At 39.7% G+C, this 14,626-nt stretch overlaps 1 protein-coding gene across 5 annotated transcripts in view; it reads left to right on the top strand.

Moving 5' to 3' along the window:
• The window catches only part of CREBRF (CREB3 regulatory factor), an 84,125-nt gene extending 71,181 nt beyond the window's left edge, over nucleotides 1-12,944 (top strand). For all 5 annotated transcript variants that reach the window (XM_055285224.2, XM_055285229.2, XM_055285225.2 and 2 more), the window contains one exon: nucleotides 7,316-12,944. In XM_055285224.2, coding sequence (XP_055141199.1) covers nucleotides 7,316-7,431 — 116 coding nt within the window. In that variant the 3' untranslated portion in view covers nucleotides 7,432-12,944. The remainder of the gene's footprint in view (nucleotides 1-7,315) is intronic.
• Nucleotides 12,945-14,626: the final 1,682 nt, after the last annotated feature.

Raw genomic sequence — 14,626 nt, 5'->3', positions numbered from 1 at the left:
ACAGCTGTCTTCCCAGAATTTGCCCCTGGACCAGTTTAAATGGGTTGGAGTTTCTTTCTTTTTTTTTTTTTTTTTTTGAGACAGTCTCCCTCTGTCACCCAGGCTAGAGTGCAGTGGCACTACCTTGACTCACTGCAACTTCCACCTCCTGGGTTCAAGTGGTTCTTATGCCTCAGCCTTCTGAGTAGCATGTGCCACCATGTGCAGCTAATTTTTGTATTTTTAATGGAGACAGGGTTTCACCATGTTGGCCAGGCTGGTCTCAAAGTCCTGACCTCAAGTGATCTTCCCGCCTCAGCCTCTCAAAGTGCTATAGTCATGAGCCACTGAGCCTAGCTGAGTTTATTTTTCTTTTCTTTCTTTCTTTTTTTTTTTTGAGATGGAGTCTCGCTGTGTCACCCAGGATAGAGTGCAGTGGCACAATCTTGGCTCACTGCATCCTCTGCCTCCTAGGTTCAAGCGATTCTCCTGTCTCAGCCTAGCAAGTAGCTGGGACTACAGGCGCATGCCACCGCACCCGGCTAATTTTTGTATTTTTAGTAGAGACGAGGTTTTACCATCTTGGCCAGGCTGGTCTCAAACTCCTAACCTCGTGATCCACCCACCTCAGCCTCCCAAAGTGCTGGGATTACAGGCGTGAGCCACTGCGCCCGGCCTGAGTTTATTTTTCTTTTTTGCCTTCTGTCATCATGTCATCTTTTTTTTTTATTTTTTTATTGCACACAAAACAATAAACATTTTCTAAAAGTACATACAAACAAAAAGATGCATATCAAACATATTAGGAAGGTTGCACATGGGAAGATGGGGAATGGAAATGATGGGTGGGAATTAAAGAAAATAAATGAGAGAGGGACTTTGTATGGATCAATGATAATAACTCAATCCTCTATTTGACAAAGAAGAAGGAGAAGGAAGAGGAAGAAAAAGAAAGTGGGATAAAGGATCAGAAAGGGAGGAAAATAGAAAAAATTAGAGTATGACTCCAGGGTAGACCTGTTTTGTTGTCGCTTGGTTGGTTGGTTGGTCAGTTGTATTTTTCATATGTTTCGCCATGTTGGCCAGGCTGGTCTCGAACTCCTAGCCTCAAGTGATCAACCCGCCTCGGCCTCCCAGAGTACTGGGACTACAGGCGTGAGCCACCATGTCCAGCCCCCACATTGCTTCTGGTCTCTGTGGTAGACCTACCAGATGGGGCGGCCAGGCAGAGGTGCTCCCCACATCCCAGACGGGGCAGCCAGGCAGAGGCGCCCCTCACTTCCCAGGCGGGGCGGCCGCGCAGAGGCGCTCCTCACTTCCCAGACGGGGCGGCCGGGCAGAGGCGCTCCTCACTTCCCAGACGGGGCGGCCGGCAGAGGCGCCCCTCACTTCCCAGACAGGGCGGCCGGGCAGAGGCGCTCCTCACTTTTTCCCAGACGGGGCGGCCGGGCAGAGGCGCTCCTCACTTCCCAGACGGGGCGGCCGGGCAGAGGCGCTCCTCACTTCTTCCCAGACGGGGCGGCCGGGCAGAGTCGCTCCTCACATCCCAGACGATGGGCGGCCGGGCAGAGGCGCTTCTCACATCCCAGACGATGGGCGGCCAGGCAGAGACGTTCCTCACTTCCTAGACGGGGTGGCGGCTGGGCAGAGGCGCTCCTCACCTCCCAGACGGAGCGGCTGGGCAGAGGAGCTCCTCATAACCCGGACGGTGGGCGGCCAGGCAGAGACGCTCCCCACCTCCCAGACGGGGCGGCGGCCGGGCAGAGGCTGCAATCCCAGCACCCTGGGAGGCCAAGGCAGGCGGCTGGGAGGCGGAGGCTGCAGCGAGCCAAGACCACACCACCGCACTCCAGCCCGGGCAACACCAAGGACCGAGTGAGCGAGACTCCGTCTGCAGTCCCAGCACCTGGGGAGGCTGAGGCGGGCAGACCACTCGAGGTCAGGAGCTGGAGACCAGCCCGGCCGACATGGCGAAACCGCGTCTCCAGCCAGAGGAGAAAAACCAGGGAGGGGTGGTGGCGCGCGCCGGCAATCCCAGGCAGCACGCAGGCCAGGGCAGGCGAATCACGGGAGCGGGACGCAGGGAGTCTGCAGTGAGCCGAGTGTAGTCCAGCGTGAGCCACAGAGGGAAGAAAAGAAAAAAGAAAGAAGGGAGGGAGGAAGGGAGGGAGGAAGGGAGGGAGGGAGGGAGAGTTTATTTTTCTTAAAGGTAATTTCTCTGTCAGGTTACAAATTCTTCTGGAGTCATTTTTGATAATTTACGTATTCCTGAAAAATTACTTCCTCCTGGGCCTCAAATTTCTTAAAAGTGAGCAAAGCATTTTTGTTTGATTTTTTATTTCTTCTGTATCTGTTGTTAGTGTTCCATTTTCATTTCTTATTTTGTGTCTGTTCTCCCTTATTTCTTGATTCATTATAGGTTATTCGACTTTCTCCCCCCAAAACCAGCTCTTAACTTACCAGTTCTAATTTCTTGAGTTGTTAGATGCTTAATTTTTTTCTTTTTATTCTTTCTTGACCATTCATGTAAATAACAGCCTTTGAATTTTCTTCTTAGAGCTACTTTAGCTGATTTAAATTCTGACGTAAGTTCTGATTTGTCATTTTTATTGTTTTCTGAATACTTTGAAATTTTAGGTTTGATTTACTCTTTAACCCAAGAATTCTTTGAGAGAGATTTAAAATTTCCCCCAGCAGGTAGGGATTATTGTTTTCTAGTTTTATTACTGACCTCTAGTTTTTTGTGGATTTATTGAGATTTTCTTGGTTGCCTAATATAAGATTACAATTTTTAATGTTCTGTGGGAGTTTTAAAAGAAGATGTATTTTCTATTTTATAATAAGATTCCCACATATTGACTAGGTATTTTTAATTAAGCTTTTTCTTTTTTTGGGGGGGGCGGGTGGCAGTCCATTTACTCTGTGTAGAACTGAGAAAAGTTCCCAGTAATGTATTTCAGTTTCATCTCATATTTTCTGTGTTTTTGCTTCTGAATGTCAGGATGTTTGAATAGTATTTATTAGTACTAAATCTGCATTATGAATTACAATCTTGATCATCACGAAGTACACTTCTTGTCTGGTATTATCACGAGTGCAGCTTTCTTATATTTGTTTGGTATTGTTTATAATATTTATATTTGTTTGGTATTCCTTTGTCTACTCTTTTATTTTCAATCCTTCTGAATCATTTTATATTAGTTACACCTTTTTAAAACATTTTAGCCAGGTGCAGTGGCTCATGCCTATAATCTCAACATTTTGGGAGACCAAGGCGGGAGGATCACTTGAGCCCAGGAGTTCCAAGCCAGCTTGGGCAACATAAGGAGACTCCATTTCTAGAAAAAAGAAAAATACAAAAAATTAGCCAGGCATGGTGATGCAAGCCTGTAATCCCAGCTTCTCAGGAGGCTGAGGCGAGAGGATCACTTTTGCCCAGGAGATGGAGGCTGCAGTGAGCCAAGATTGTGCCATTGTACTCCAGCCTGAGTGACAGACCTCATCTCAAAAAAAAAAAAAAAAAAAAAAATTTTTAGTTAAATTAAAATTTAGCTTAATTTTAATTCAGATATCAGAGAATTTTTTCTTAGTTTTTTTTTTTTTTTTTTTTTTTTTTTTTTTTTTTTTTTTTGAGACAGAGTCTCGCCCTGTTGCCCAGACTGGAGTGTAATGGCGTGATCTCGGTTCACTGAAACCTCCGCCTCCCAGGTTCAAGCGATTCTCCTGCCTCAGCCTCCTGAATAGCTGGGATTATAGGCGCATGCCACCACACCTGGCTAATTTTTGTATTTTTAGTAGAGATGGAGTTTCACCATGTTGTTCAGGCTGGCCTCAAACTCCTGACCTCATGATCCACCCACCTTGGCCTCCCAAAGTGCTGGGATTACAGTACAGGAGTGAGCCACCGCGCTTGGCCTAGATTTTTTTGTGTAGCATGTATTTGGATTTTCTTTGTTATTTATTCTGGAGGTTGTACTTTAATAGGTGAGTTTAGCTCATTTTTAAAAATATTGATCTATGTTTGGTTTTAGTGCTGTCATCAAAAGATCTGCTAGAGTTTGTTTGTGTGGCCTTTTTTTGCCTTTATATGATCCATTATGGTTTCACTTTTGTTTGTATCCTCTGATAATTTGCAAAGCTTTGTGTTTTTACCTTGTGAGTTGGCTTTTAACTGTAACATAAAATGTATACTTATTTTGTCTGTCAACTTTTCATTTAAGATTTTAATCCTATAGAAAAGGAGAAAGAATTGTATGATGAACATATATGTTTTGTTCAACTAGATTCACCAATTGTTTTCGTTGTTTTTTAAAATTCATTGCTTTTTTTTTTTTTTTAGAAACCAGTCTCGCTCTGTCACCCAGGCTGGAATGCAGTGGTGCTATCATAGCTCACTGCAGCCTCCAACTCCTGGACTCAAGCGATCTTTCAGCACCAACTCCCAATTATCTAGGACTACAGATGTGTGCCACCATGTCCAGCTAATTTATTTATTTTTATTTTTATTATTATTTTTGAAATGGAGTCTCACTCTGTCTCCCAGGCTGGAATGCAGTGGCGTGATCTTGGCTCACTGCAACCTCTGCCTGGCAGATTCAAGCGATTCTCCTGCCTCAGCTGACTCCCAAGTCACTGGGTGTACACCACCATGCCTGGCTAATGTTTTTGCATTTTTAGTAGAGACAGGGTTTCACCATGTTGGCCAGGCTGGTCTCAAACTCCTGACCCCACGTGATCCACCCACCTTGGCCACCCAAAGTGCTGGGATTACAGGCATGAGCCAGCTCACGTGACCAGCAGCAAACTTATTTTTATGTTTGTAGAGACGAGTTCTTGCTGTGTTGCCCAGGCTAGGCTCAAGTGATCCTTCCGCCTCAGCTTCCCAAAGCACGGGGATTATAGGCATGAGCCACCCCACCCAGCCCTCATCAGTTGTTAATATTTTGCTACATTTGCTTTATTTCTACCTCTATCTACATGTATATTTTGGACAGGGAATATTTGAAAATAACTCGTAAAAATCATGATTCTTTATCTCTAACTATTTTAGCCTGTATTGCTTGAAAACAAGGACATTGTCTTAGCCACAATGCCAGTGTCACATCCTAGTGCTTCCACATTGATACAATATCTAATATGGAATCCATTTTCCCAGTTGTCTCAATAATGTCCATTATAGCATTTTTTTGGTTTTGTTTTTTAGTGTGCGATCCAGTCGAGGATCATGCATTGCATTTAGTTATATCTCTTCTTTTGTTTTCTTTAGTCTACATCAGTCTCCTCCCCTTCTTATTTTATTTTTATGAAAAATCCAGGTCTTGTAAAATGTCTCAACATTTGGATTTATCTGTTTCTTCATGACTAAATGCAGTTAGATTTTCTGGTAAGAATGCATCATACATCCTTTTCATTCCATCAGTCAAGAGGCACTTAATATCAGATTGTCTCATTTGGTCATGCTAAGTTTGACCACATGGTTAAGCTTGTGTGTGTGTGTGTGTATATATATGTGTACGTATATATACATGTATATACGTGTATACACACACACACACACGTTTTTTTTTTTGGAGATGGAGTCTTGCTCTGTCACCCTGGCTGGAGTGCAGTGATGCAATCTCAGCTCACTGCAACCTCTGCCTCCTAGGTTCAAGTGGTTCTCCTGTCTCAGCCTCCTGAGTAGCTAGCATTACAGGTACCTGCCACCATGCCCAGCTAATTTTTGTATTTTTAGTAAAGGCAGGGTTTCAACTTGTTGGCCAGACTGGTCTCAAACTCCTGACCTGTGCTCTGCCCACCTCGGCCTCCCAAAGTGTTGGGATGACAGGCCTAAGCCACCATGCCCGGCCAATATTTTTTATGATATCTTTTGTCTTCTTCCTATGAGCAATGACAAATATATTTCTTTCTTTCTTTTTTTTTTTTTTGAGATGGAGTTTCACTCTTGTTGCCCAGGCTGGAGTGCAGTGGCATAATCTTGACTCATTGCAATCTCCGCCTCCTGGGTTCAAGCAGTTCTCCTGCCTCAGCCTCCTGAGTAGCTGGGATTACAGGCACCCGCCACCATGCCTGGCTAATTTTTTGTATTTTTCGTAGAGACAGGATTTCACCATGTTGGCCAGGCTGGTCTCAAACTCCTGACCTCAGGTGATCTGCCTGCCTTGGCCTCCCAAAGTGTTGGTGTTACAGGTGTGAGCCACTGCACCCGGCCAACAAATTCTTTTTCCTTTCCCTCCCCTCCCCTCTCCTCCCCTCCCCTCCTCTCCCTTTCTTTTCCTTGCTTTATTTATTTATTTATTTATTTATTTATTTATTTTTTTTTTGAGACAGAGTTTCACTCTTGTTGCCCAGGCTGGAGTGCAGTGGCACAATCTCAGCTTGCCGCAACCTCCACCCCCCGGGTTCAAGCGGTTCTCCTGCGTCAGCCTCCCAAGTAGCTGGGATTATAGACATGTGCCACCACACCTGGCTAATTTTGTGTTTTCAGTAGAGACGGGGTTTCTCCATGTTGGTCAGGCTGGTCTCGAACTCCTGACCTCAGGTGATCTGTCGACCTCAGGTGATCTGCCAACCTTAGGTGATCCGCCTGCCTCAGCCTCCCAAAGTGCTGGGATTACAGGCATGAGCCACCGCGCCTAGCTGACAAATATATTTCTATTTCCATCCTTTTTGTTTTTCTTAATACTTTAAAAAATGTGCTTATACCTCTGTTATTTGATTTACTGATTTTATCTTTTGGTCTTACTATGGAAGATGAGGAAGATGAGAAAATCTACATACTTATGCTGCTCCCACCTTTCTCCCTCTTCTCTTCCAACATTTCTTATTCATTCATTCACTTTTTTAAATGAAGAAAAGGAAACTTAAACTGTATCCAGTAATTATAAAAATGACCCAAAACATCCTGCAGGTCTGTATTTTCAGTTTCACGGGTGAAACCCACCCATGGGACTTGGTGAGTTTAGAGTAATTGGAAGAGACTGGCTGAGAGAACAGGGAAAAACCAGGGCATGGGAAGCAGTGCCTGTTGGCAGGCTTTGGGTTTGGGTTTGGACTGTTATTTGGGCTGTTACACTTGTCATCTACCTCACTTTAAATGTTGGTTTATGATTTTTCATGGCTATTCTTGGTTTGACTCTTCTAATCTTAAAATTTTAGACAGTAATATGAAGGGTAGCATTGTTTTCTGAGCTGCAATAACAAGTGCCAGGGAATTCATTTGGGACCATTATCAAGCTGAGGGCCACACCTGAACCTCAGTTGTTACCAGCTCCTTCCTTTCCCTTCATGGCCTTCCATTTCTGTGTCTAGATGTGCCTTTTATTCTTCTCTTCAGGTCTACCAGTTGCTGGGCAAACCTCAGAATTTGTTAACCAAGTGTTAGAGAAGACTGCAGAAGGGAATCCCACTGGAGGCCTTGTAGGATTAAGGATACCAACATCAAAGGTGTAATCAGCCTCATTGGACCACTGGTCAGAAATGTCTGCGTTTTGTCACGTTATCCATTGTAAATTTTCATTCTGTTTTGCATGTCAGTTAGCATTATGTAAACATTTACAATTAGGTTACATTGTTTTAATAACTAAGTAGCATAAGTGAAGCATGATCCAAAATACTTGATTATTGCATTTTCAGAGCATAAACCATGATTAAAACTGCTACTGGCATCAGAATTGAAAATCATATGTTTAAGTAAATGTTTAGATACAGATTACAAAAATCTGTTAAAGCAAAACATTTTGGAGGAGTGAAATAGTAAAATGCCAAGTATTGTGGCAGATTTATGCTCTGAACCACACAAAAAAATTGAGGAAGCATTTTTTTAAACAGTTGGTTTAAATTGTTTTTAGAATTACTGCTTTTTGTTCTAATTTTCCACAACCATTAATCTCACTTGTATATGGCACACCCAGCACTTGTGCCTGTGGGCCATATTAGATGTTCATTGTCAGAGCTCAAGATGATATATATAAATATATATATATATATATATACACACAAATGTCTGTGCAAGTAAGAAAAAAAAAGCATATTCTTTGTGCCTTGTATTTTGGGGAAACTATAAAACTGGTAATATTTTGTATGATGAAAACCCTAATGAGAAAAAACAAGATATATAGATGGAAAAATTATGGGGTTTAAATGTTTTTTGTTCCAACTCTTTTTCAGATTTTTTGAATGTATATAGGACTATGTTGAAATGTAGATATATGCCACAGAGTCTGTGTATTGTATAAAAAACAAAACAAAAAAACAACAAAAAAAAGATGGCTTTAGAAAACTCATATTTCGGTACTTGACCGGAAGAAGACAAATACTTGCACATTATTGCGATTGTTTTATTTTTTGTACCAAAGACAAATGCAACTGATATGGCAAACTGCCAGTCTAAGTAAAGTTTTGCACAGCTTACATGATACTGTATGAATGTATGAAAAAAAGGAGAAAAAAAAGAAAAAAAAAAGGTCAGGGTTAGGGATCTTACTGAACTGTGAATTTTATTTCTGTTTGGGTCCAATTATCTACAGAAGGAGCATCCATACATACAAATATTATTTTGCTGTTCCTCTAGTTCGCTTCCATAGTAGATAAGTTGGTGGCCATTTAGATGTCTTTTATTTCTGCACTTATTGTAGGAAATTTTAATATATTTCATTTTAGTAAGCTATTGGTAAAATAGTTTTTGACTTTGAAAATTAAAATGTTTATTTAGCTTATTGTAGTATACTTCCACCAGACAACAAAATAGATTATTTTTATTGTATTATGTATATATATATATGTAAAGAAAGAAAAAAGCTAAAAATATCTAATTCTTTAGTTGCCACTTTTCCAATTGATGTATTATTGTGCATGTAATATTTTCAAAGATCAACACAGGCTTAAAACAAAAACAATTTATAGATTTTTATATTTTTGTACAGGTATTTTCAAACTAGCTTCTTCAAACTTAACATGTGACTTATTCTTCTATAGTTTCTAGAATTGAGAAACATTAACACGTTTAGTTTTTAGGTGCTCTTTTTTGCTCATATAAAACAGCTTCATTAGTCAGTGTGTTAACTGTGTTCAAGCTTTACCTCTTGATGAGAAATTTCTTATGTCAAGGCAGCATTATAAACCTTCCCCCACAGATTTTTCCATCCTGTCTCTCTTAACTGTTTTATTCTCAAATCTTGTGTTTTGAACTCTGAAAACTGGTGGCTTAAAAACTAAAAAAAGAAAAAAAGCATATTTAGCAAGGAAAAAAATACCAAAAATTTCAGGCATAGCTGCTGGAAAAATATTTCTCCATTACCCACTGTAGGATTTATTTTTTAATTATACTTCGACTATAAAGTGTCAAAGTATAATTTGTTCTTTTCTTTTACTTTGATACCCCATTTGTAAGCTATAGCATATGAAGCTATAGCTTGTGAAGGTTTTATCTAGAGCACCCAGTAACAAATTAACAATGTTGCTTACCTGCTTCTTTGACATCTTAAAAAAGAAATCCAAGGAGGATTGTAAGGATTGTCTTACCACCGTAGCTGAACTGTGATGCACAAAATTTTTCTATGTGTTTGGTGGAAATGTACCTGGTTAATACATTCACGCTAAACAGATGATAAGCTCAAGTGTAATGGTTTAATAGAATGTAAGTTCATCGTTTAAAGCTTTTCCTTTTTAGGTGGGAGAAGGCAAAGCACAGGCTTGCAAGTTGGAAGTATATGAAGTCTTGACAGAGTGTCTGGTAAATTGAAAAATGTTTCAAACTATGGCAGTTTTGCAATCAGGTGAAAACCACCTCATGATATTCAGCTGATAAGGTTTATAAAATTGCCCCTTTCTAGCTGCTCTGTTAGGAATTCTGGTTTTTGATACTTTTTTCCTGTCTGCAAACCAGAATTTGATTTTTTGGTCTTGCATTTCAAAAAAAAAAAGACTTTGAATCTGTTTAGTAGATTCCATATTCTTGAGTTTCAGTGTTTTATATGTACTACTTAAGTTAAATAGTTAAAAGCTTTTAAATAGTTGAGCTTTTTAATGTTGACACTTTATTTTGTACCTATTTATATATGTATGTATATCTTAGAAAAGCACTTTGTTAAAAAAAATTGCATTTTATATGATTCCTGCCATTTGCTGCTAAATCTGGGCTGGTCAGAATGCTGCAGCGATACTTGATCTATATAAAAACCTGGCAGTAAAATGTAGAGTGAAAGTTAAATCCTCTTGCTGTTTTAACTTTATCATAAAGATGACATAGGCAAGCTGTGCAGCTTTACATTTTAACCAGGGGACTCTGTGGCATTTAAAACCGTCTAGAAATGGTTGTACTTTAATGCCAGTAATAATCTGCTTCCTCTATTGTCATTAAAATATATACGTTTAGTGTATCACACAAACCAATCTTATAAGGGTAATGTAAAAACCCCAACAATTGTACATGTTCTGTTTTTGAAAATTGTGGCATGTATTTTTGGGTGAAGATCATTAGAGAAGAGTTCTCTAAAGGTTTTCTGTGTTCATACATGGTATACAGATAGCTCATAATGAAGTCCAGAATCTTACTTTAAGTGAAGGCATTGTGAATTCACCTCAAGTAAACCCATTGTTCCAAAGCAATTATAAACTTTGACTCTAGTACTACTATGATTTAAAAAAAAAAAAAACAAAAACCTTTTTTCCTAGTTTCAGATACACTGGATTCTTTATAGAGTTTGTCTCCATATGAAAGCATGCTGTCCAGTCGCTCTTGTTAAGATCTTGTCTGAGTTTTGAATTGGGTGCCACACTTTTCCAGTCAATATAATTGCTTGTTCTACTGTACCATGTATGATTCTTGTCCTTTCCTATATCCTTCATGACAGATTATGATGTGGCTTTATATTGTGCCTTACTTGTACATTTAAAACTAAACGTCTTCATTCCCTTCCACTTCCTACATCTTTAACTTTGACCTTTTTGGTAAAAGAATCAGAACTATTACAAAAGCATCATGAAGGATTTCAGATGGGTATGGTTTCAAATTCCCTGTCTTTATAGTTATTTTATATTTGTATGAAAGACCAGTTTTGGATGGTCTTTGAATATAAGGGGGAAGGATTAGCAGTAATTTCACTACATCCCTTTTCTCTGACTTTCATGCATTTCTCATACATCTTCTTTCTGATGCTTGACTTTATTTGCTTCCTAGCAATAGTCTGCATTTAAAGAAAGGTGTGTTCAATTCATCAGCTTGAAATTGACTATTTCATTTTTCCAGGATTTTTTAGGAGAAGAGTACCCATTTTGTTTTATAAAAACAGATGACAAGTCTCTTTAAAAGAAACAGAAGTACAGTACTTTTGAAATACAATGCTGTTAGTTTGGATTTCTTTTTATATATATATAATATTCATACAATGATCTGATGTTTGCCTTCATTAATAAAGCTGTTAGTTTATTCACCAAAATGTCAAGAATGGATGTGCTTTTCTTTATTCCACACATTTAAAAAAATTTAGCTGCTAAGATTAGTTAATGTTATAAGAAATGAATTCAAGTTGCCTTCAGCAAGAATTAACAAAAACTTATGTTCCCTTTCTTTATATAGTTTCCTAAAATTCTGTTCAAGTATTTTCTAGTTAATTATGTAACAGAATGTTAGCATCTCTCCATATCTTGAAACTTGAATTTTGAGAATGCATTGAATTATGCTTTCAGTGTTAAAGTAAAAGGTTTCAATTATCCTTCTAGTGAAGTCTGTTGTGGAATACCATTTCCCATGGAACTGAGGCCATTTCCACAACTTTGCACAGAACTGCAGTCTTGTTCTTCCCTTCGATCATGACAAATAAGTCTCACACAGTGCCGTAATACTTGTGGATTCTTTTGTAATCTTTGTAATCTTAATAAGGGCATTATGAGAAGACGACTCCATGTTTTTTTAATACTTCAAACACATTGGGATGTAACAATGAATGTCAACTGTAGGAATGGTTGTTTCGTTTTAAGGAATAAGCATGTTGGGGAAAGATGATGAAAATGTACTACTGAAAGTTATACACTTCCATAGGCAAACGGGATTATGTGTTGAAGCATAGTCCTCATGCTTAATAAACTGACTGAAATCGTAGAAATTACACCTAGGAACTGAGCTAGGCCAAATTGCCATTTTTGTTTAGAGAGTTTTGGAGGTAGTAGTGAGGGGATAGAACCTTAAAACTACTTCCAAACAGTATTTTGGAATTGAAGACTTGGTAACTAGTGAAGAACATCAAAGTTGGGTATTTCAATGTGCCAAGTTTGGGTGAACTAGGTTCGGTTTGCCTCTTTCATAACAATGTAAACACAATGGTGTAGTTAATTAAATTCTGGGTGGATAGGAGCAGGACTGATTACTATGTCTTGCCCTTCGCCCTTTGTTTTTTTCAGAACCAAATAACAGAAATGTGTATGTGTGTACTGTATCTGCCTTTCCACCACATTTTTATGACACTGTATTCCACTGCCTGCTTTTTTACCTTCTTTCCCTAGGATTTGTCCTACAGCTTAGTATTGTGGTTGACAGCGATACTAGGGCTGACAGCACAGAAGTCACAAGAGAAGAGTGGAAGGGCAAGAATTCAAAGCATTTGTTCATACAATGTAGCAATCTCTTTTGCATAGTTGCGTAGGATCTTGTTTGTAATGCTATCATAAATATTCTGTAGTTGTTTTTTTTTTCTCTCCCAACTGGAGCTATGACACTTTTTATTGGATTCAGTCTTGTCTCTTGTCTAGAAAGAACTTTACCTTGTTGACGCATGAGCTGTTTAAAAATTATCCTATTAAATGTTGGTTAATAGTTGTGCAGTTTTTCATTTCAGATGGAAAGGCAATGCAAATTTTGCCTTTGTTTTCTGTCACCTTCCAACCCCTGAGCACTTCTAGTCAGATACAGATTCATCAGTGTATGCAACATCCTTTGTAATTTAAAATAAAAAAAGATGAAAAGAAAAGGTTCTGAACTGTTTGCCTCATGTTTTCGCCCTTCCTTTATGTACTTGTATCTTGCTTACCTAGGTAACCATCCGCTCCTCAAGATAACCTATTCCAAAGAAATTCCAAATCACAGAGAGTGGTGAACTGCTGGTCTGCTGCCCCTCTCGTGGTAATAATCAAAGAGCTAACATTTTTTTAACACTATAGGTTGATTTTTCAATATTTTAGTGACATTTAGCTATTATATAGAATTATTTGTTGATGTAAGCATTTGCATTCTTCACAGCTTAGAGGATATTCTTATTTCTCCTCTTTGAATCTTTGGGCAAGTGTTCTGCATGGGAAATAAAATATTTTGGGTCTCTCCTGATTTAAACATTTGTATGTGTTTGTGCGTTTAATCATTCTAAGTAAGTCTCCAAGCTAAGCTGGGCGTATACGTAGAGCCTTAAATCCAGAGACCTAAATGAAGGCTTCCATCAGAGTATGTGGCTGAAAGTCAGCCAGCAAATATTTGTTGAACACTTAGTCTGCCAGGACCTGTGCTAGGTACTGGGCAATAGAGAGATGAAAGAGAACTCCAGGAACTCACAGCCAGCATGTGAACAGGATTGCAGAACAACACAGGAGCTGTTAGAGATATGCAAAGGGCTCTATGTACGTTAATGTTGCTGAGGTGTTTTCAAGGACACAGGTACCACATCCAGTGGCGTATATTAGAGAATTGATAGACTTGTGTTCTTAGTATTCTGGACCCTTGAAGAAACCCCCTTTGTTTCATGTGAGTGACATTGGGGCCATCAGGAAGCAAAGGGGAGGGGCATGGCCTCCCATGGACTGGTTCTGCATCAGGACTTGACCTCTAAAGACCACTGCTCACAGGATCCTCTGTCAAGGTCTTGAGACTGTTAAAGGGCTGGGTGAGCCAGATCAGTATAGTCCTTAGGAAACTAAACCTGTGGATAGCATCCAGTTAGATGGGTCATTCAGCTGGTGAGCTGTTCAGCCACAGTACAGTGGAGAATTTGAAAGAAAGAAAATGGCTAGGAAATGCTGTAATATCCCAGCTAAAAGGTTCAGAGCAGGAAGAAGGTGTTAGAAAGCCCTAGGGGAGCGAGTGGCATTCCTTAAGACTCTGCTAGGTGTTTTTTATTACAGGAAACTCAGCTGCTACTCTCAAGGGCCCAATGAGGCTGGTGGTCATGTCCATTTTACAAAAGAGACTAGACTCAGATGAGGAGACTAGCCCCAGACCTACCTTACATGATTATAGAGCTCCAATTCAAACTCCAGTCAGCTTGCTGCACTACAGAAATAATTCGTATTCATCTTTTTGGGATCAGGCCAAGTCACAGGCAATATTTGGAAGAATGTCTCTGTAGCGGCGGATAAAGGCCTTAGAATCTAAAAACCAAAAAGAATTAAAGCCAAAACCTAGCAGATAAACAAAAGCTGGTCTAAGGATCAGTGGGTAAAGGTGATAAGGGAAGCAAAACAGAGTTGAGAGGAATCAGTGATTGGGTGTAATGATCACCAGACTGCACATCTGTTCCTTGAAGATGGCTTCTAGCTTAAGGTTTAGGATTGGGTCTCCTTATTGGAAGGAAGTATATTGGAGGGTAGAGAAAAAGGGAGCTTATGTTTTCTTTAGCTGCAGCATGGAGATGCAACTGGGGACTGTTGATTGCATACAAATATC

The sequence above is a fragment of the Symphalangus syndactylus genome, chromosome 7, assembly GCF_028878055.3.
Source record: "Symphalangus syndactylus isolate Jambi chromosome 7, NHGRI_mSymSyn1-v2.1_pri, whole genome shotgun sequence".
Lineage (NCBI taxonomy): Eukaryota > Metazoa > Chordata > Mammalia > Primates > Hylobatidae > Symphalangus > Symphalangus syndactylus.
The sequence above is the reverse complement of the archived record's forward strand: the minus strand, read 5'-3'. Positions and strand labels throughout refer to the sequence as shown.